This window comes from Lucilia sericata, unplaced genomic scaffold (genome assembly GCF_015586225.1).
Source record: "Lucilia sericata isolate MDLA Ls3-8-SP2 unplaced genomic scaffold, ASM1558622v1 Contig000021F_arrow, whole genome shotgun sequence".
Classification (NCBI taxonomy): Eukaryota; Metazoa; Arthropoda; class Insecta; order Diptera; family Calliphoridae; genus Lucilia; species Lucilia sericata.
In genome coordinates, this window is record NW_023994059.1 from 1,171,702 (window position 1) to 1,193,543 (window position 21,842).

Genomic DNA, 21,842 nt, shown 5'->3' on the forward strand with positions numbered 1-21,842 from the left:
GAGGTTATAGTTTTATTTGATGTTTTATTAGCTTTTGACGTGACATTTTGCTATTTCGACGCTAAATATTAAAAAAATTATAATTTTTAGGGTTTTTAAGGTAATTTTAGAATTTTGTTGATAGGGACGTTGGTTTTAATTATAAAAGTGTATAATTGAACAGGAACATGAATTTTGATACGGTGCATCATAATCAATCATAAAGTCGATTTTGATTTTTTTGTATTTTTTTGGATTTCATATTTTAGAAAGTCGAATAAAAATAATTTTTTGAGTATTTTTTTCAGTGTGTTAGAGAAACTTCTATTAGGGTTCTATAGTTGAAACGAAAAGTCGACTTTACGACTTTTTGCATTTAGTTAAAAGTCGACTTTTCGACTTTTTGCATTTTATGAAAAGTTGATTTTTCGACTTATTTCATTTAATTAAAAATACACGCACATAAAGAAAACAACCCGACGAAAAATAAAACAAACCGTAACAGCTGTTTTATCAAAATAAACACTTTTTTTGGTGTGGTGAGTTTTTTTTGTTTACAAAAATGTGTTTGTACACGTGGAAAAGACGCAAAAACTCGTTTTCAATATTTACATTTTCAATATGTGTTTATGCACGTGGAAAAGATTCAAAAAAATTGATTTTTATGATTTACTTTAAAAAAATTATTTTTGATCAATTAAAATATGTATATAAATGTGGAAAGGAACAAATCTAATAAAATATAAATATATTTGGGATTATATCGTTACAGAATGCCTTTTAATAAAAAAACAATCAAAAAATGTTACTATGGTCATATATAGAAAATGATATATAAATGCTATCGGACGATCTTGTGCATGATAAAAACCTATATAGAACTTTAAGTTGGAAGTGTAGAAATCGGATGGCATACATTTTTTTCCGGATTTCATCGTTCTAGGGTGTGTACTACAACAACAAACTTTTTTTTACAAAAAATGTTACTATGGCCGTATATATAAAATGATATATAACTGCTATCGGACGATCTTGTGCACGATAAAAACCTATATAGAACTTTAAGTTGGAAGTGTAGAAATCGGATGGCATACATTTTTTTCCGGATTTCATCGTTCTAGGGTGTGTACTACAACAACAAACTTTTTTTTACAAAAAATGTTACTATGGCCGTATATATAAAATGATATATAACTGCTATCGGACGATCTTGTGCACGATAAAAACCTATATAGAACTTTAAGTTGGAAGTGTAGAAATCGGATGGCATACATTTTTTTCCGGATTTCATCGTTCTAGGGTGTGTACACAACAAACTTTTTTTTTACAAAAAATGTTATATGGAAGTATATATAAATTATATATAACTGCTATCGGACGATCTTGTGCACGATAAAAACCTATATAGAACTTTAAGTTGGAAGTGTAGAAATCGGATGGCATACATTTTTTTCCGGATTTCATCGTTCTAGGGTGTGTACTACAACAACAAACTTTTTTTTACAAAATGTTACTATGGCCGTATATATAAAATGATATATAACTGCTATCGGACGATCTTGTGCACGATAAAAACCTATATAGAACTTTAAGTTGGAAGTGTAGAAATCGGATGGCATACATTTTTTTCCGGATTTCATCGTTCTAGGGTGTGTACTACAACAACAAACTTTTTTTTACAAAAAATGTTACTATGGCCGTATATATAAAATGATATATAACTGCTATCGGACGATCTTGTGCACGATAAAAACCTATATAGAACTTTAAGTTGGAAGTGTAGAAATCGGATGGCATACATTTTTTCCGATTTCATCGTTCTAGGGTGTGTACTACAACAACAAACTTTTTTTTTACAAAAAATGTTACTATGGCCGTATATATAAAATGATATATAACTGCTATCGGACGATCTTGTGCACGATAAAAACCTATATAGAACTTTAAGTTGGAAGTGTAGAAATCGGATGATATACATTTTTTTCCGGATTTCATCGTTCTAGGGTGTGTACTACAACAACAAACTTTTTTTTACAAAAAATGTTACTATGGCCGATATATAAAATGATATATAACTGCTATCGGACGATCTTGTGCACGATAAAAACCTATATAGAACTTTAAGTTGGAAGTGTAGAAATCGGATGGCATACATTTTTTTCCGGATTTCATCGTTCTAGGGTGTGTACTACAACAACAAACTTTTTTTTTACAAAAAATGTTACTATGGCCGTATATATAAAATGATATATAACTGCTATCGGACGATCTTGTGCACGATAAAAACCTATATAGAACTTTAAGTTGGAAGTGTAGAAATCGGATGACATACATTTTTTCCGGATTTCATCGTTCTAGGGTGTGTACTAACAACAACAAACTTTTTTTTTTACAAAAAATGTTACTATGGCCGTATATATAAAATGCTATATAACTGCTATCGGACGATCTTGTGCACGATAAAAACCTATATAGAACTTTAAGTTGGAAGTGTAGAAATCGGATGGCATACATTTTTTTTCCGGATTTCATCGTTCTAGGGTGGTACTACAACAACAAACTTTTTTTTTACAAAAATGTTACTATGGCCGTATATATAAAATGATATATAACTGCTATCGGACGATCTTGTGCACGATAAAAACCTATATAGAACTTTAAGTTGGAAGTGTAGAAATCGGATGACATACATTTTTTTCCGGATTTCATCGTTCTAGGGTGTGTACTACAACAACAAACTTTTTTTTTACAAAAAATGTTACTATGGCCGTATATATAAATGATATATAACTGCTATCGGACGATCTTGTGCACGATAAAAACCTATATAGAACTTTAAGTTGGAAGTGTAGAAATCGGATGACATACATTTTTTTCCGGATTTCATCGTTCTAGGGTGTGTACTACAACAACAAACTTTTTTTTACAAAAAATGTTACTATGGCCGTATATATAAAATGATATATAACTGCTATCGGACGATCTTGTGCACGATAAAAACCTATATAGAACTTTAAGTTGGAAGTGTAGAAATCGGATGGCATACATTTTTTCCGGATTTCATCGTTCTAGGGTGTGTACTACAACAACAAACTTTTTTTTACAAAAAATGTTACTATGGCCGTATATAAAATGATATATAACTGCTATCGGACGATCTTGTGCACGATAAAAACCTATATAGAACTTTAAGTTGGAAGTGTAGAAATCGGATGACATACATTTTTTTCCGGATTTCATCGTTCTAGGGTGTGTACTACAACAACAAACTTTTTTTTACAAAAAATGTTACTATGGCCGTATATATAAAATGATATATAACTGCTATCGGACGATCTTGTGCACGATAAAAACCTATATAGAACTTTAAGTTGGAAGTGTAGAAATCGGATGGCATACATTTTTTTCCGGATTTCATCGTTCTAGGGTGCGTACTACAACAACAAACTTTTTTTTTACAAAAAATGTTACTATGGCCGTATATATAAAATGATATATAACTGCTATCGGACGATCTTGTGCACGATAAAAACCTATATAGAACTTTAAGTTGGAAGTGTAGAAATCGGATGACATACATTTTTTTCCGGATTTCATCGTTCTAGGGTGTGTTCTACAACAACAAACTTTTTTTTTACAAAAAATGTTACTATGGCCGTATATATAAAATGATATATAACTGCTATCGGACGATCTTGTGCACGATAAAAACCTATATAGAACTTTAAGTTGGAAGTGTAGAAATCGGATGACATACATTTTTTTCCGGATTTCATCGTTCTAGGGTGTGTACTACAACAACAAACTTTTTTTTTTACAAAAAATGTTACTATGGCCGTATATATAAAATGATATATAACTGCTATCGGACGATCTTGTGCACGATAAAAACCTATATAGAACTTTAAGTTGGAAGTGTAGAAATCGGATGGCATACATTTTTTTCCGGATTTCATCGTTCTAGGGTGCGTACTACAACAACAAACTTTTTTTTACAAAAATGTTACTATGGCCGTATATATAAAATGATATATAACTGCTATCGGACGATCTTGTGCACGATAAAAACCTATATAGAACTTTAAGTTGGAAGTGTAGAAATCGGATGACATACATTTTTTTCCGGATTTCATCGTTCTAGGGTGTGTACTACAACAACAAACTTTTTTTTTACAAAAAATGTTACTATGGCCGTATATATAAAATGATATATAACTGCTATCGGACGATCTTGTGCACGATAAAAACCTATATAGAACTTTAAGTTGGAAGTGTAGAAATCGGATGGCATACATTTTTTTCCGGATTTCATCGTTCTAGGGTGCGTACTACAACAACAAACTTTTTTTTTACAAAAATGTTACTATGGCCGTATATATAAAATGATATATAACTGCTATCGGACGATCTTGTGCACGATAAAAACCTATATAGAACTTTAAGTTGGAAGTGTAGAAATCGGATGACATACATTTTTTTCCGGATTTCATCGTTCTAGGGTGTGTACTACAACAACAAACTTTTTTTTTACAAAAAATGTTACTATGGCCGTATATATAAACTGATATATAACTGCTATCGGACGATCTTGTGCACGATAAAAACCTATATAGAACTTTAAGTTGGAAGTGTAGAAATCGGATGACATACATTTTTTTCCGGATTTCATCGTTCTAGGGTGTGTACTACAATAACAAACTTTTTTTTGACAAAAAATGTTACTATGGCCGTACATATAAAATGATATATAACTGCTATCGGACGATCTTGTGCACGATAAAAACCTATATAGAACTTTAAGTTGGAAGTGTAGAAATCGGATGGCATACATTTTTTACCAGATTTCATCGTTCTAGGGTGTGTACTACAACAACAAACTTTTTTTTTACAAAAAATGTTACTATGGCCGCATATATAAAATGATATATAACTGCTATCGGACGATCTTGTGCACGATAAAAACCTATATAGAACTTTAAGTTGGAAGTGTAGAAATCGGATGACATACATTTTTTTCCGGATTTCATCGTTCTAGGGTGTGTACTACAACAACAAACTTTTTTTTACAAAAAATGTTACTATGGCCGTATATATAAAATGATATATAACTGCTATCGGACGATCTTGTGCACGATAAAAACCTATATAGAACTTTAAGTTGGAAGTGTAGAAATCGGATGGCATACATTTTTTTCCGGATTTCATCGTTCTAGGGTGCGTACTACAACAACAAACTTTTTTTTTACAAAAAATGTTACTATGGCCGTATATATAAAATGATATATAACTGCTATCGGACGATCTTGTGCACGATAAAAACCTATATAGAACTTTAAGTTGGAAGTGTAGAAATCGGATGACATACATTTTTTTCCGGATTTCATCGTTCTAGGGTGTGTACTACAACAACAAACTTTTTTTTTACAAAAAATGTTACTATGGCCGTATATATAAAATGATATATAACTGCTATCGGACGATCTTGTGCACGATAAAAACCTATATAGAACTTTAAGTTGGAAGTGTAGAAATCGGATGACATACATTTTTTTCCGGATTTCATCGTTCTAGGGTGTGTACTACAACAACAAACTTTTTTTTTTACAAAAAATGTTACTATGGCCGTATATATAAAATGATATATAACTGCTATCGGACGATCTTGTGCACGATAAAAACCTATATAGAACTTTAAGTTGGAAGTGTAGAAATCGGATGGCATACATTTTTTTCCGGATTTCATCGTTCTAGGGTGCGTACTACAACAACAAACTTTTTTTTTACAAAAATGTTACTATGGCCGTATATATAAAATGATATATAACTGCTATCGGACGATCTTGTGCACGATAAAAACCTATATAGAACTTTAAGTTGGAAGTGTAGAAATCGGATGACATACATTTTTTTCCGGATTTCATCGTTCTAGGGTGTGTACTACAACAACAAACTTTTTTTTTACAAAAAATGTTACTATGGCCGTATATATAAACTGATATATAACTGCTATCGGACGATCTTGTGCACGATAAAAACCTATATAGAACTTTAAGTTGGAAGTGTAGAAATCGGATGACATACATTTTTTTCCGGATTTCATCGTTCTAGGGTGTGTACTACAATAACAAACTTTTTTTTGACAAAAAATGTTACTATGGCCGTACATATAAAATGATATATAACTGCTATCGGACGATCTTGTGCACGATAAAAACCTATATAGAACTTTAAGTTGGAAGTGTAGAAATCGGATGGCATACATTTTTTACCAGATTTCATCGTTCTAGGGTGTGTACTACAACAACAAACTTTTTTTTTACAAAAAATGTTACTATGGCCGCATATATAAAATGATATATAACTGCTATCGGACGATCTTGTGCACGATAAAAACCTATATAGAACTTTAAGTTGGAAGTGTAGAAATCGGATGACATACATTTTTTTCCGGATTTCATCGTTCTAGGGTGTGTACTACAACAACAAACTTTTTTTTACAAAAAATGTTACTATGGCCGTATATATAAAATGATATATAACTGCTATCGGACGATCTTGTGCACGATAAAAACCTATATAGAACTTTAAGTTGGAAGTGTAGAAATCGGATGGCATACATTTTTTTCCGGATTTCATCGTTCTAGGGTGCGTACTACAACAACAAACTTTTTTTTTACAAAAAATGTTACTATGGCCGTATATATAAAATGATATATAACTGCTATCGGACGATCTTGTGCACGATAAAGACCTATATAGAACTTTAAGTTGGAAGTGTAGAAATCGGATGACATACATTTTTTTCCGGATTTCATCGTTCTAGGGTGTGTACTACAACAACAAACTTTTTTTTTACAAAAAATGTTATTATGGCCGTATATATAAATTGATATATAAGTGCTATCGGACGATCTTGTGCACGATAAAAACCTATATAGAACTTTAAGTTGGAAGTGTAGAAATCGGATGACGTACATTTTTTCCGGATTTCATCGTTCTAGGGTGTGTACTACAACAACAAACTTTTTTTTTACAAAAAATGTTATTATGGAAGTATATATAACTTGATATATAACTGCTATCGGACGGTCTTGTGCATGATAAAAACCTATATAGAACTTTAAGTTGGAAGTGTAGAAATCGGATGACATACATTTTTTTCCGGATTTCATCGTTCTAGGGTGTGTACTACAACAACAAACTTTTTTTTACAAAAAATGTTACTATAGCCGTATATATAAATTGATATATAACTGCTATCGGACGATCTTGTGTATGATAAAAACCTATATAGAACTTTAAGTTGGAAGTGTAGAAATCGGATGGCGTACATTTTTTCCGGATTTCATCGTTCTAGGGTGTGTACTACAACAAACTTTTTTTTTACAAAAAATTTTATTATGGCCCTATATATAAAATGATATATAACTGCTATAGGACGATCTTGTGCACGATAAAAACCTACATAGAACTTTAAGTTGGAAGTGTAGAAATCAGATGAAAAAAATTTTTTTCCAGATTTCATCGTTCTAGGGTTTGTACTGCAACAACAAACTTTTTTTTTTTACAAAAAATGTTAATATGGCCGTATATATAAAATGATCTATAACTGCTATCGGACGATCTTGTGCACGATAAAAACCTATATAGAACTTTAAGTTGGAAGTGTGGAAATCGGATGGCATACATTTTTTTCCGGATTTCATCGTTCTAGGGTGTGTACTACAACAACAAACTTTTTTTACATAGTTTTATTATGGAAATATATAGAAAATTATATATAACTTTAAGTTGGAAGTGTAGAAATCGGATGGCATATATTTTTTTCCGGATTTCATCGTGCTAGGGTGTGTACTACAACAACAAACTTTTTTTTTACAAAATATTTTATTATGGAAGTATATAGAAAATTATATATAACTGCTATCGGACGATCTTGTGCACGATAAAAACCTATGTAGAACTTTAAGTTGGAAATATACAAATCGGATGGCATAATTTGTTTTGTGGATTTCATCGTTCTAGGGTGTGTACTACAGCAACAAACTTTTTTTACAAAAAATGTGACTATATCCGTATATAGAAAATTATATATAACTGCTATCGGAAGATCTTTGCACGATAAAAACATATATAGAACCTTAAGTCGGAAGTGTAGAAATTGGATGGCATAATCTGTTTGAGATTTCAGGTAGGGTCAACTGTGGACCGACCCTTACGAAATTCAACAGATAAATTTTGTTTCATATAAAAGTTGTTGTCGAATTTTATAGCTATTTTTTAAGCCAGTTATGAGTGGTAGTAATTTCCCGAGGTGGACCTTATATCGGGGATAGGTTAAATTATGGACCGATCCCCTTAAATTTGACAAAACGATGTTGACTCCTTGTTTATGTGGAATTTCTTTGCTATATTGGTATTTTTATTACAATTATTGGAGTTAATATCTTTTTCTGAAGGGGAACTTATATGGGGGTAGGGTCAATTTTGAACCAACCCAGAAAGGTTTTGGATCATATAAATCTTGTAAAATAATTTCCTGATCCTCATAAAATTTGGCAAAAAGTTTTTAGTTCCTATAAAACTTGTTTTTGTCGTTCTTCTTCGCTATACTGGAATATTGAAGCTCAATAATAAACTCCATCAACTAAAAATATTTTGGCAAATATTGGCTAAGATCCTAGTCTATACTTTTATGGATTTTAGACCAATATTTCGGTGTAAAAGTTCCTTGGCTCCCTGATGAGTTTATCGTATACCGATATTGTCCATTTTCAATAACAAACTCAATCTTAGACTGTAATAAGATCCCAGCATATACTTTTATATATATTAGACCAATATTTCAATGTGTTACAAACGGTGTAAAATGTTCCTTGACTCCCTGATGGGTTGTGTCTTCCAAGTGGTGATTTAGCGATCTTGAAAGTGACGGAACTAATAGGGAATCACATTGTTCGCCGGTCTCTGGTAAGATTTTAGGTTGATAGTCATGCTGCATTTAAAGCATTAATATGTCATAGCTTTATTCTTGCATAGTCGTAGAATGAAGAAAAGATCTAAGTATTATTATGAGACCGTTTACAATAAGGCTGTGTTTGGTACCAGGACCCTGCAATATACACAAATGAGGTATCTGGCGAACTGATACGATGAGACTCGAATCTTGTCCCATATGAACGGAACAAGAAGTTAAAGCCACCCCTTTTTCATTTTTTAGGTTGATCTCCGGTGGATTCCGTGACTCTTTCAACCAGTCATGGAATATAGAATGAATTGTACATTATATATGGCCGTTTTAAAAATACTTGATTCTAATGAAACCGGGATTATTATTGGGGTAGATGGTGTACACCAAGAACACTTGCACTGGCTATAAAACATTATTAAAATACATAAATTTTTCTTAACACAAAATAAATATGTCTAGTAATTTGTTTTTGTTTCATTTGTTTACGTTTTTACAGAAACTCACCACACAACAATCAAAAACAGCTGTTAGGGTTTGCTGTTTTATCAAAAGGTTGTTTTATTAACGGGTATTAAAAATACACTTTAAGTATTTTATAAATAGTCGACTTTTCGACTTTTTTTTTTTCGATTTTTTCCGACTTTTCGACATTTCGACTATTTTCGACTTCTTTCGACTTTTTTCGACTATTTTTTGACTTTTTTCGAGTTTTACATACTATTTTAGAGTTTTTGAATTTTTGTCCACATTTTTAAAATTTTCGACTATTTTTTACTTTATTCTACTTTTTTCGAGTTTTCGACTTATCGAATTTTTTCGACTTTCCGACTTTTTTCGACTTTTATTACAAAGACGACTTTTTCATAGACGATAGTCGAGTTAACGACTTTTTTGGAACAAAATAGTCGACTGCGACTTTTCGACTTTTTTCGATAAAAAGTCGATTGTTCGATTAATCGAAAGTCGATTTATAGAATCCTAACTTCTATGTGGAAACTTAATGCCTTATACAATGCTGCCAAGTTTCTGGCAGCAGCGTTGCCATCCCAAATTTATTAAATTTCTAAGTGCCGGACCTTAATTTTCCTTTCCTGTCCTTCTCGAAATTTTGTTAGTGCCGGTTCACACAGGCAAACTTTTAATTTTTATTTTGCCTTAAACGGGCTTCAAAACTGACTGCCATATGGCATAGAAAAACCGAAAGGGTTAAGCAATATATTGACGAAAATCTTAATTTCCGGAAAGTATATGTATATGGGGGATAGGGTAAAATTTGAACCAATCCTCACAAAATTTATTGGCGGGATTTATGTTTATTTAAAGGGTCTTTGAAAGGGGGCTAGGGCCAAATAAAGCTCAATAATTTGTAATATAGAAGTTAGTTCTGCCGATATTAAATATATTTATGAGCTCTTCGGTTGGTCTGGGCTACGTAAATTCAGTTATCTTCCATCAAATTTCAATATGTAGTTTGATTACAAGGTCATACCTTCTTCGTATTCTACGCGGCTATCAAAAAAATAGAATCAATGTTGTTGTGTGCTACAAGTTACAAGCACAAAAGCGTAGGATGCGTTGACGCGTAGACGGCCACGAAATGTCAGCTGATTTTGACAATTTATATTTTATTTTAAGAGCGGGTTTTTGAGGTGGAAATCAAATGCCAATTAATAATCAGATTAGTTAATCTAATCATAAATTTAATCTGATGTTAATCACCTTTGATGTTTTTGAGTACAAGATTAAACTTCGCAGTGTTGCCATGCAAAACAACAGAAAATGTTACTGTTTGTTGTCGAAACGTTATATCTGTGGTCGAAACAATGCATGTTTTATAAAAAAGAAGACAATTGTAAATTTAATATGAAAATTAATGAAAACAAAATTTATACTAATCAATAAATAGAACATTTTAATGTTTATGTTTTTTAATGTTTTTTGCATCAGCTGTTTACACTTTTGCATTTCATGTTTAAGTTTAAACCACCTCTATTGGGCGCTTAAACTTGCAAACAAAATTAACTAATTGAGTCAGTGATGCCAAGTGTAGGGATTTTTCCCTTTTTGTAGGGATTTTTTTCAAAAATTTCACGTGTAGGGAAAAAGGGAAAGATTTCTTACTATTGTCAAATTGTAGGGATTTTTCAATTTCATAGTTTTTAACAACTAAAAATATACCCTTGCATGTATTAAACTTTAAAATTAAAAATGAAATCAGTTTTAAGTGTATCGTTAGTAAAAATTCCGATTGTAATTTCTACAATATATGTAGCTACATATCGCTACAAGACTGGCATAATCCAAAATTCGGGTTTCTTGAACTGAGGTCTACAAAACATGCGACATACTAAAATCTTTCATATAGATTTAATGTTCTGAAAATTTATAAAATAAATCGCAAAAAGTAAACGCAAAAGTAAACCTTATTTAAAATAATTATTTTATGAAAATTTTTTTGTTGGGGGCACATAAAATAAATTTTTAACATCGAATCGTGATACTGCCATAAATCTTTCAATTGTTTTGTTTTTTAATCCTAACTGAAGAGTCAGGGTTGGAAGATTTGTATGATGTAAAATTGAAAGAAAAAAATTTTAAATTTAAATTCTAGAAATTTCATTCCTAAAAATTAAAAAAAATACATATATATGTATATATGTATATTATAAAACGGAGCTAATATTTTAGTTTTTTATGTTATTTTTGTATTTTTTTAAGATAAACTTGGAAAAAAGTAGTGTAGGGAAAAATGTAGGGAAAATAAAAAGTGGGTGTAGGGAAAAAAGGGATTTTTTCTCATAAGCGTAGGGATTTCTAAAAAAAATCTCCTGGCATCACTGAATTGAGTACTCAAAGACAACTTTCGAGGATTAATTTTAATTTAATCGCTAATCTTTCACCTAAAGATTGGCCCTTAATGTGTATTTTCAATTTTAATAAACAAAAACGAGTTAAATAGTGAAAATATAAATAAAAAACTTAAAAAACCCGAAGTTTTTTGTAAATAAAGCAAAAAAAGCATGAAACTTGATGCGTAGGATGCAAAGAAGATATGAAAAGCACGAAATGCTATGCCGCGAAGACGCATGGTGTAGACCTCCAGCTTTAAATTTTTTTTTCGCCGATGGTGTATATCAGACAAGCGTAAGCAATGTATTTGGGCTTTATTTGTAGTTCTCGGCCTAGAAGAACAACAAATTATATCTATTATTTATTTATATTAACATTTTTATGTAAACTCCCCTCTGTTTTGCAATCAATATTTTTCGGGGAAAATCATAGTAATAGTCATCCCTTTTCAATATTTCGATTACGTTTGATCGTTCATTTATGCAACAATCGTAAAAAGGTATTCTAACAACCAAACGGAATCATCAATAAGGAATAAGCAATTGAATACCGCTTCAATGCTTTACGATTGTGTGTATTCTGCAATACGATCGCAGCTACGTTTTTGTAAGTTGGACAAAATTCCAATAATACCAATACCTGTTCTACATTACGATTATGTTCCCGAAAAAACAGATCTACGATAGCAATGTAGAATACACACGCAAAATATTGAAATGCCGAATAGGGTTAAATGTATTTAATTTATTATGTATTAAGAAAAATTCCACTCTAACATCATCATCGTCTTTTATTTATTTATTATATTGTTGTTATTTTTTTCTTTTGGCTTCATTATTATTATTAATAATTTCATTTTGTTTTTGGTTTTATAAGAAAAAACTATTTTACATCAAATTAGAGTATATAGAACTAATAATGATCATAATCAATTAAATTATATTAATTATAAATACAATAATTTATTAATAATAATCATAATAATTTAATTATAAATAATAATAATTAATAATAATATGCTACACATTATCATAATAATAATAATTTACTTTTTGTTTAATATTTTTTTAAAATTACTTAAAATACAATACAAGTACGATTATAAAGTTTTTCTTTTTTGGTTTTTTGTTGTTGTTGTTTATGTTGCAGTACAGTACATCAAACGCACAAAAGTAAAACAATTATAATTCTCATTGGGTTTATTTATTTGGTACATTGTTTTTTTTTTCTTCTTTTTTTATTAATTTATATATAATTTATTAATTTCTTAATATTTGTTTTTTATTTAAATTTAGAACGATGCAAATACGAGTGTTTTGTATTTATTTAGTATTTTAATAAATAATGTTTTTGTTTTTATTTCCGGTTTTTTGTTTTTGTTTGTATACGTAGTAATTCCTATATGGTGCATCAGGATTTTGTAAATAATAATAATAATAAATATAACGACGGTACATGTTCGAATACGAGTATAAATGTTTATATAGTAAGATGTAGGCATGGTTGTGTGATCGATTATATAACAGAAAGGAAATAATAGAGGAGGCGATCGTTTATTACAGTTCTTTTATTTTTCCGGTATTTGGTTCTTAGCGCAAGAAACTTAGATAAATTGAAATGATCATGTTACTACGGCAGATGTAATGTAATTTAATACGAGTTATTATGGGTAAATTTGAATGAGTGTACATTTTATAAAGAGGGAGAGAGCGAGCAAGATATTACGTTAAATCCAAAATATTTGGTAAATTTGTAAATTAATCAAAAACTGAGTCCTTCTTTTTGTTTTTTTTTTGGTATTATGTAATTTATGTGTGATTTCTTCTAGATGATTTTTCACTTTTAATTATTTGGCTTAATTTTTTTCTTAATTTTATTTAATTATTCTGAATTAGTATTTAACGAAATTTTTTATTTTGTTTTCACTTTTCTGTAATATTAAGAATGTTAAAGTACACAATTTGACTTCTTGCAAACTCATGTCTTGCTTTGACTCTTCACCAAGTCCAGTTATGCCTAAATTGTCTACGTTAATGTATATTCACCGCCTTAGTGGTGGTGCCTGCTTAATCAACTCTGCCACTCTGTGATTCTAATGCATTTTACGTTAAATTTACTTTTTGTTATTTAATTTTATTTTTTGTCCTTTCGCTTATGGTTTTGTTTTTTTAACTTAATTTGTTAACGTGCTAAATTTTTGGCTTAATTAGCTTTAGTTTACTAATGTATTTATGTATGTAAGTATGTATGTGTTTGTTTTGTTTTACTGTTTGTGTTAATTGTGTAGATATCACGAGAGTTCCTGGGAGAATTGTGTCTCCAGGGTAGGTCTTCTGTTGGTTGGATGATTACGCGCTGTGACAGCCGCTTGATTGCGTAGCGGCGGTGGCCCAGGACTACCATAACCAGCAGCATATAGTTGTGGACATGAGTCTTTAATGAGTTCTTGAGTTTCGCGCAGTTGACGCTGCACTTGTGGTGCCAAACGTTGCACACTAATGGCTGGTGGGAACCGGTATTCAGTATTAGGCGCCTAAAAATTAAACATTTTAGAAACAGACATACATATGTGAACATTTATTCGTATACTACATTATCCGACATTTCCCAAAAGGCAAGTTTAAAATTTTTATATATTCAGAGTGAATTGGTGAAACTACAACTGTGTCTTTTCGTTTTTAGATCGATATTTATGATGTGAACATATTATTATAAATAATATTTATCATTTTTGCAATTATTAAACCTAAACCCATCGGAATATTATCAAGGATTTAATCATATTTTTGTAAACATAACATGAAATCGCTTCATGATTGAAAATAATTATTGTAGATCGGGAAAAGTAAGCAATAATATTAAAGAAACTAAAAATAATGATAAAAATCGATCGACAAAGTAAGACCTAAATCTAAAGGTTACGTATGAGTGATATTTTTAAACTCATAATTATTCGTAAGTATACGTCTGAACTTTACTTAACGTTATGTCACAAATAAAAAGATCAATTGGAATTTTGTGTTGTAAAAATGTTAATTTTAGAAATATTTAAAAGCAATGCTTTGATTGAAAATTGTAGCAGTTACATATATTCAACGTAAGAATGGGAAAAGTTAAAAAGAAACAAAAAAAAAGTCACGTGTATTTTAGGTTTGATCTTATTTATGATTTTATAGGATTTCTTTATTTTTCTACTGCTAATAAAACTGAATTTCTTTGTAGGTTTTGGGAAATAGTGGACTAATGTTGTTTTTAACCAACAATTACCATACTTGCCTGAGCGTTATGCATGACATCACCATAATAGGCAGCTGATCCTACCGATGTTGATGACGAGGGTGTTTGACTTTGGCTATGTGGAGTTTGTTCATATTGTTGCTGCTGCATCTGTTGTTGTTGCTGCTGCTGTTGTTGTTGTTGCAACTGTTGTTGTGTTATCGTATCACTATACTGTTGCATAGTCTGTTGCATTGTTGCAGCCTGTCCGTAGTATGCCAATTGCATGCCCACCGCCGATTGGGTTGGTGGCGGCGCTCGTCCACCATTGACATAATTTAATGGGGCTGTTTGTTGTTGCTGTTGTTGTAAATTTGGCGGGGTAGCGGTTATATACTGCTGTTGTATAGGATTGGTCGGCGGGGGTGGTTGCATTTGTTGTGTGCTACACAATGGACTCGTCGTATTGATCAATAAACGTCCGTCAACCAAACGCTTAGGACTAACCTGTCCAGTTTTTCCTAAGAGTGGCGAGGACCCTGTCGGAATGGCCAGCATATATTGTGGCGTAGTTTGTGCATTGGGTGCCTGCATTATTGCCAGGGCATTGGACGTATTAGCGGTAACGGTGGCCATGTTGGGCGACGATGTCTCGGTGTTTAAACTTAAGGGTATTTGCGGCATAACCGATATTTGATGCAACATGCCAGAATTCATTTGAGGAATGGTTATTTGTTTACTAGGCGTTAGTTTGAGTGTACCACCGGCCGTCAGTTGGCTGCTTGTGGGTGGTGTACCAGGATGAGGTAGAAACTCTGAGTTTAGAACTTGTGGTGGTAAACCGGTTGGCAGCAAAGCCCGCGTGGCCGTGGTCAATTGTTTGGCTGGTGTCTGCCGCACCGGTGTTGTTTGCAGCGATCGGCTGGCCGAGGAACACATTGATGCCGTCAAACTGGCCGATTCCCAATGTTGCACCAAAGCATTTAAACGAGCTTCTTCCAGAGCAATTTCCGTTTCACTGTTGGAATCGTAGTCAGGACCCTAAAATTATAATCAATTTAAACAAATTTTAAAGCTATTTGTTGGCATTTGAAAGAAAACAAATTACCTCTTCAATTTTTTTGTCTAGCATTCGGAAAAAGTTTTGCTGACTACTGGAAATTTCCCTAAAACAGGGCAATTATTAGAGTATTTAGGTATGTTTGATTTTACATTACAAATATACTCACTGGCTTTGTAGTAACGAGAGATTTCTCGCTCTCAATAAGGACACCGATACCTCCTCATCCGATTCCCCCGATTCTTTATTGCTATTCTCTTCAGACTCTTCAGTTCTGTCACGATCTCGATTTTCGGCATCTTCAATATGACCTTCTTCCTCGTCTGTTTCGGCTTCTGAATCGCCTAAAATTAAACAAAAATCTTAATTAGAACATGATATATATAAAAAGGTAATTATTTTTAGTTTTAAAATCAAAATAAAACTTTTAAAAGAGAGGATCCTACATAGTTAGCAGAAAAGCATTAATAAGATCTACGGTTTGCATAGTAGAGAGATAAGTTGATTTCGAAGTTTGGATTAAGATAGATAATCGCTTTAGATTTTTATGCTTTTTCAATAATTCGTTATACGTACGTTATATGTTTTCGTTTTAATCATATTAATCGATATAAACACTTAACTTTTTTGATTTTATAATACTCATATAGTGTTTTTTGTTATTGTAGTTGTTTTTTACATCTTTTTAAGTACAATAATACCTTAACAAATAGAAATATTTTTGCATGACCTGAATCCTTTGTTTTCATTATTTTTTCTTTTTACACTTGATGACAATTCATGTGTATCTTTTGCAATTTATTGTTGTCGTTACTTCTATGCGTCCATACTCCTCGTCCTTTCTCGATCAAACAAACTCATCATGATACTGCCACTGTTACAATTTGCACATGTAGATACATACATACATACATACATACATACACATGTATGACAACGACAACAAAATACCAGGATAACAATGTTGTTGTAGTGTCTGTATTCCTCTTCCTTTCAATCAAGTAACAAATTAGTAAAAATCAATCAGTCATTGCAAAGTGTTTCTCTTAGTTTTATTTATTTATTTTTTTCTATTCTGCTCAACTGTTTTAATGTCCTTCGAATTTGCGAAAACAATCAAACAGGAAAGAAAAAATAAACGGGTACGTAAATGGGAAAAGAAAGAAAACATTTTTTAATAAAAAAACAATTGCAATGTTGGTTTGCAACAAAATATTGGCTAGAATGTTGCAATTAAAATGGAGAGAATGTTGTGCGGAGATGAGAAAACGTAGTGTTATTAACATTTAAATCTGTGTGTTATTTGTTAAAATTGTTATGATCATTTATTTATTTAAATAATAGGAAAAACAGTACTTATGTTAATAAATTAATTGACCGTTAAAAGATTTTTTCTTATTTTATAACCAGCGAATCATAACGAGAAGAGTATTTGGTTAAGGAAGTTGCGAAAATTTATCTGGTACATATACCGATGAATATAGGTACTGATAAATATTTATATGTATACTCATTAGTTTAAAGATGATTTCGTCATTCCGTTTGTAATCAGTAGTAAACCCACAAAAGTATACATATTTTGAGTTCCTTTTGAGGTTATAAGACGATCACATGTACGACCGTCTGTCTGTATGTAGAAAATACGTTAGGGTCCGAACGAAAGAATCTACAAATCTGAAATTTGGTATAGATAATGGGCAATATAGAACCACGATTTCACCCGCAAAGAAGTTTCCAGTAGGCACTACATAAATATTGTATACTTTAAATAAGTTATTTTCATGCACCCAGAAATTACACTGTAAATTTTGATAAACCTCTGTCCATATTTTACCGTAACTCCCATAGCAGTAAAATTCTGTACAAGCAAGATTTTATAAGAACCATAATATCTTTATCAACTTTCAAGAGGATCGGCCCATTATTGTCTCAAGCTTAGCCCCTACATAACTCCGCTTATTGAAAATTATTGTCTCCAATGCCCGTAATTTCAATAAATAGATATCTATAATCTAAAATATCTAGTATTATCATATATCAAATCAGTTCCTATGGATTAAACTTAATAAATATTTGTACACCAAAGCTAAATATATACTGATAGATACCGATTTAACGAAATTACGGGCATAAATCGTTTCAGATAAAATTCATCAAAAAATTGTTTCTTTTATTTTTTAAATTTTGTAGAGCTTGATACGTAATTGATCCAACACACTATTAAGGTATTATTCTGACATTACGTTTGATATTCATATTAATATGGATCAGTATAAATCGTGTATGATATACTCTCATAAATAACCAATATTTTTTCTATTGGACGACAATTTGAGCGATTATAATAATAAAGAATATCCAGCAGTTCGGCGGGATAGTAAAGTGGCGACTGTCTTTACTCTCGATTACGAAGAGTGCTTTCGTGACAAATGGCCAAAACATTCAAATAGAGTACAACCAGATGGTTAAACTTTAGTGGAAAATAACAATTGTGTCTCCAATAAATGTGTAAAATATCTACATTCTGAAGTACAATGGAAAAAACAATTTTTAAGTGACCCCTCACTCGTTTACCTATGGTACAGTAAAGTGACGACTGTCTTCGCTCTCGTTTGCGAAGACTACGTTGGTGACGAATAATCCAATTTATAGGAATTAGGGTCAACCATATGGTTCGACTCTTTGTCGAACTGCTGGGTAATTATTCTTTTTTTTAGTACAAAGTATAATTTTTCGTTCATTTCAAAGATTTTTTAATTGTATCTCTTGATTGGGTTTGGTTTCAAAGCAATATTCTCCACAAAATTTCACTATTGATTTCATCACTTGTAAACAAGCGGAATTCTAACAAGCTTATCGGTATTAAGCCCCTAATTTTGTTGAGAATTCTTAATATTCTTTACAGATATCTGTTTATAACATATCCAGAAGAGTTCTAGTTCAAAATGTTTGGCCACCTAGTTTAAAGATGGTAAACATCCCCGGAAATGGTATTGCTTACATACAAGCTGCTGAATTTTAATACTCGTCTTTTTTTTGAAAATTAAAAAAAATCATTTTAAACCATATTTTGAAAGGACAACTGTTTTATTAAATTTTCCATTAAAAGTTCAGCTCACAATAGCTATGATGTCAGCAAAAGCAAAATCGTGTTGAAATTCCTATAAAACCCAAACCAAAGAAATATATTTTATAAATGTAAGTATATAGCAGTATGTACTTATGTATGTACATACATATATTTAAATAATTTCAGTTTGAAATGTATACGTTAAATTAATCACTTTCTTCGAGTGTATAGTTTAAGATTAAAACAAAAACTAACATTCATTCGTTGCAATTAGTTGTATGTCTGTCCAATGTTACCTACATATATACATATGTACATTTGAATATATGTTTGTATGTCTATATATCTAATAGTTGAGAACATGTTAAATTCAAATAACTGATTAATACATATTATTTACTCGTTTAGAACTGCAACATTAAAACCCATTAACACTAGACATGCCATGAGTGTTTCAAGTCTCTATTTAAGACCCCAACTTAAATAATTTGATCTAATAAGTGAACCAAACTACAATTATACAAAATAGTGTTGGGATAAAGGAACAGGTGGTGGTAGTATCCTTCGCATGAAGAATTTGTATAAATGAATGAATATTTATACATATACGAACACATACTCACTGACAAACATATGTACATGTGAGTTTTAAATGTGTGTGTGTATGTTCGTGGGGTACTTAAAAGGGTGGGGTGGGGAGTTTTAAAATAAAAATGTGTGATTATAACTTTTTTTGTTTCTTTATAACATTATTTCATTTCATTTTATTTTCTCAGTACTTACCATGCCCTCCTTTCTTGCCATTCGCTTTACTTTTCGATTTTCTAGGATAAAGATGGATTTTACTTTGTCCACAGCCCATAATATTTTAGTTGATTTATAATAATTGATGATTTTAAAATCACAATTATTATGTTTTCTTATTGTTTGTTAATAAATTTTATTTGTTTTAGAATTTTGAAACTGGGACCGCAAAAAACTAAAATAAAATATTTAGATACAATTATACCAACAAATTTTTTACATTTATACAAGTATTAACTGATTTTTTTAAGGCCTTTAAGTTTAGTTGGAATTTTTTTATATATGTATGTATGTATTAGTAATTAGGAAGCTGCCAGGATTTTCTTTAAAGGAATGTATGTGTGATTAGAAAGATTTTGTTCGTTTTTTTTTTTTTGGTTTGAGATTTTTTTTACACAAGAGATATGACCCGTTTTCTTAACTCATTTTTCTGTTGATTGTAGAGAACACAATTTTCATTTAAATAGACCCCGAGGGCATTTATTTATTATAGATCAAAAATGTCCTTAATTTTTTCGATTTTCTTTCATTTTTCTTATAGTTCTTTTGTATTTAAGTCACCATTATAATGAGTTTTTCGTTTCGTTTTTTTTTTCTTTTTTATTCCTGATGGTTAGTTGGTCTATGAAAGTGAAGTTATGCCTTGGTATATGGTAATGATGATGATTATGATTAAGGAATCTCTGGATAACATAAAAAAGGAAAAACTGAAACTGCGCAGAGTCATTTAGAACACAAAATGTAATCGGTATTCGTTATATGAACAGCAATAATTTAACCCTCTAATGTTTGATAGAAGTTTTTGGACATTTTTTACTGTCAGTTATTTTTAATTTGGAGTAAAAATATAGAGGTATAAACAATTTTGTGATTTTGTTTGAAACTCATCTGAATATTGGTCGTGAATTCAACAGTACGTTCTTCTCTTTGGGAAATCAAGATCCAAACGGGAGAACAACTTGCTCGTCCGATTCGGTTCAAAACAAATACAAATCTGGTGGGTTTTAATCTTTAGAATATAAACAATTTGAGAGATGCTAATTAAAAAAAAATTTAGTCTGCATGACTTATGAGGAGTTTGGTAGCTAAACATTTATCGCACTGCAAAGTTTTGAACCTATAAGATAAGTTGAATCGGATGGTATTAGGACTTAATAATTAGGTGGAATAAATAAGAATTCAGTACAATTTCGATAATAGATCGGATGGTATTAGGTGGAATAGATAAGAATTCAGTGCAATTTCGATAATTGAAAAAATTGTTTAAACACAAGGTTTCAAATGGATAAATAAACAAATAAAATCAAGACAAAACTAAAAGGAATCATGATTTGCTTCACTGTCTTTTGAAACACCTATAGGGTTAAAATAAGGATTTAATTTAAGCAAATCAAGTATTCGAATAACGAATAACTGACATTTATACGTTTTTTTTTGCTTTAAAAAAAAATACACAGACACAAAAGGAACACATACACATACACATTCACTCACTTATTAATATGAAATAACTGTAAATGAAACGGCGGGCTGTGTGTGTATTCAACGAAAAGCAGTAAATCCGAAAAATAAGTGAAAGAAGAATGAAAATAAAGAACAAAACTAAAAGCAGCAGGTGGAGGGGGGAGATTTGTGGTATCGTCTGTCTGTCTGTCTGTCTCTTGGTCGTTCGGTTGTTGAACAGGAAGAAGCCAAAAAGCAAACTAGAAGGAGTATGTGGAGACAGATGTTGTCTCTAAATTAGTCAGTAGGCCACCACAGACACTTTAACTAACTGACTGACTTCGCCCATTTTATGGGAATGCGATATGCTGGCAGTGGCGTTGGCTGTGACTGCGGCAAATGCAAGTGTAAATGAAAATGTGATTTGTCTTCGTTTATGTGTTGCCAAG

At 31.2% G+C, this 21,842-nt stretch overlaps 1 protein-coding gene across 9 annotated transcripts in view; it reads right to left on the bottom strand.

Annotated features, from left to right (window-relative positions):
* Positions 1–12,876: 12,876 nt before the first annotated feature.
* The window catches only part of LOC119608152 (AP2-associated protein kinase 1), a 186,671-nt gene continuing 177,705 nt past the window's right edge, over positions 12,877–21,842 (bottom strand). For 3 of the 9 annotated variants that reach the window (XM_037962474.1, XM_037962449.1, XM_037962458.1), the window contains exons 2-6: positions 19,930–20,125; positions 16,246–16,420; positions 16,125–16,182; positions 15,068–16,057; positions 12,877–14,333 (exon numbers count right to left, since the gene is read on the bottom strand). In XM_037962474.1, coding sequence (XP_037818402.1) covers positions 14,091–14,333; positions 15,068–16,057; positions 16,125–16,182; positions 16,246–16,420; positions 19,930–20,008 — 1,545 coding nt within the window. In that variant the 5' untranslated portion in view covers positions 20,009–20,125 and the 3' untranslated portion in view covers positions 12,877–14,090. Of the gene's footprint in view, positions 14,334–15,067; positions 16,058–16,124; positions 16,183–16,245; positions 16,421–19,929; positions 20,126–20,372; positions 20,618–21,842 lie in introns of those variants that run through there. The other 6 variants (XM_037962465.1, XM_037962497.1, XM_037962488.1 and 3 more) reach the window with 6 other exon arrangements.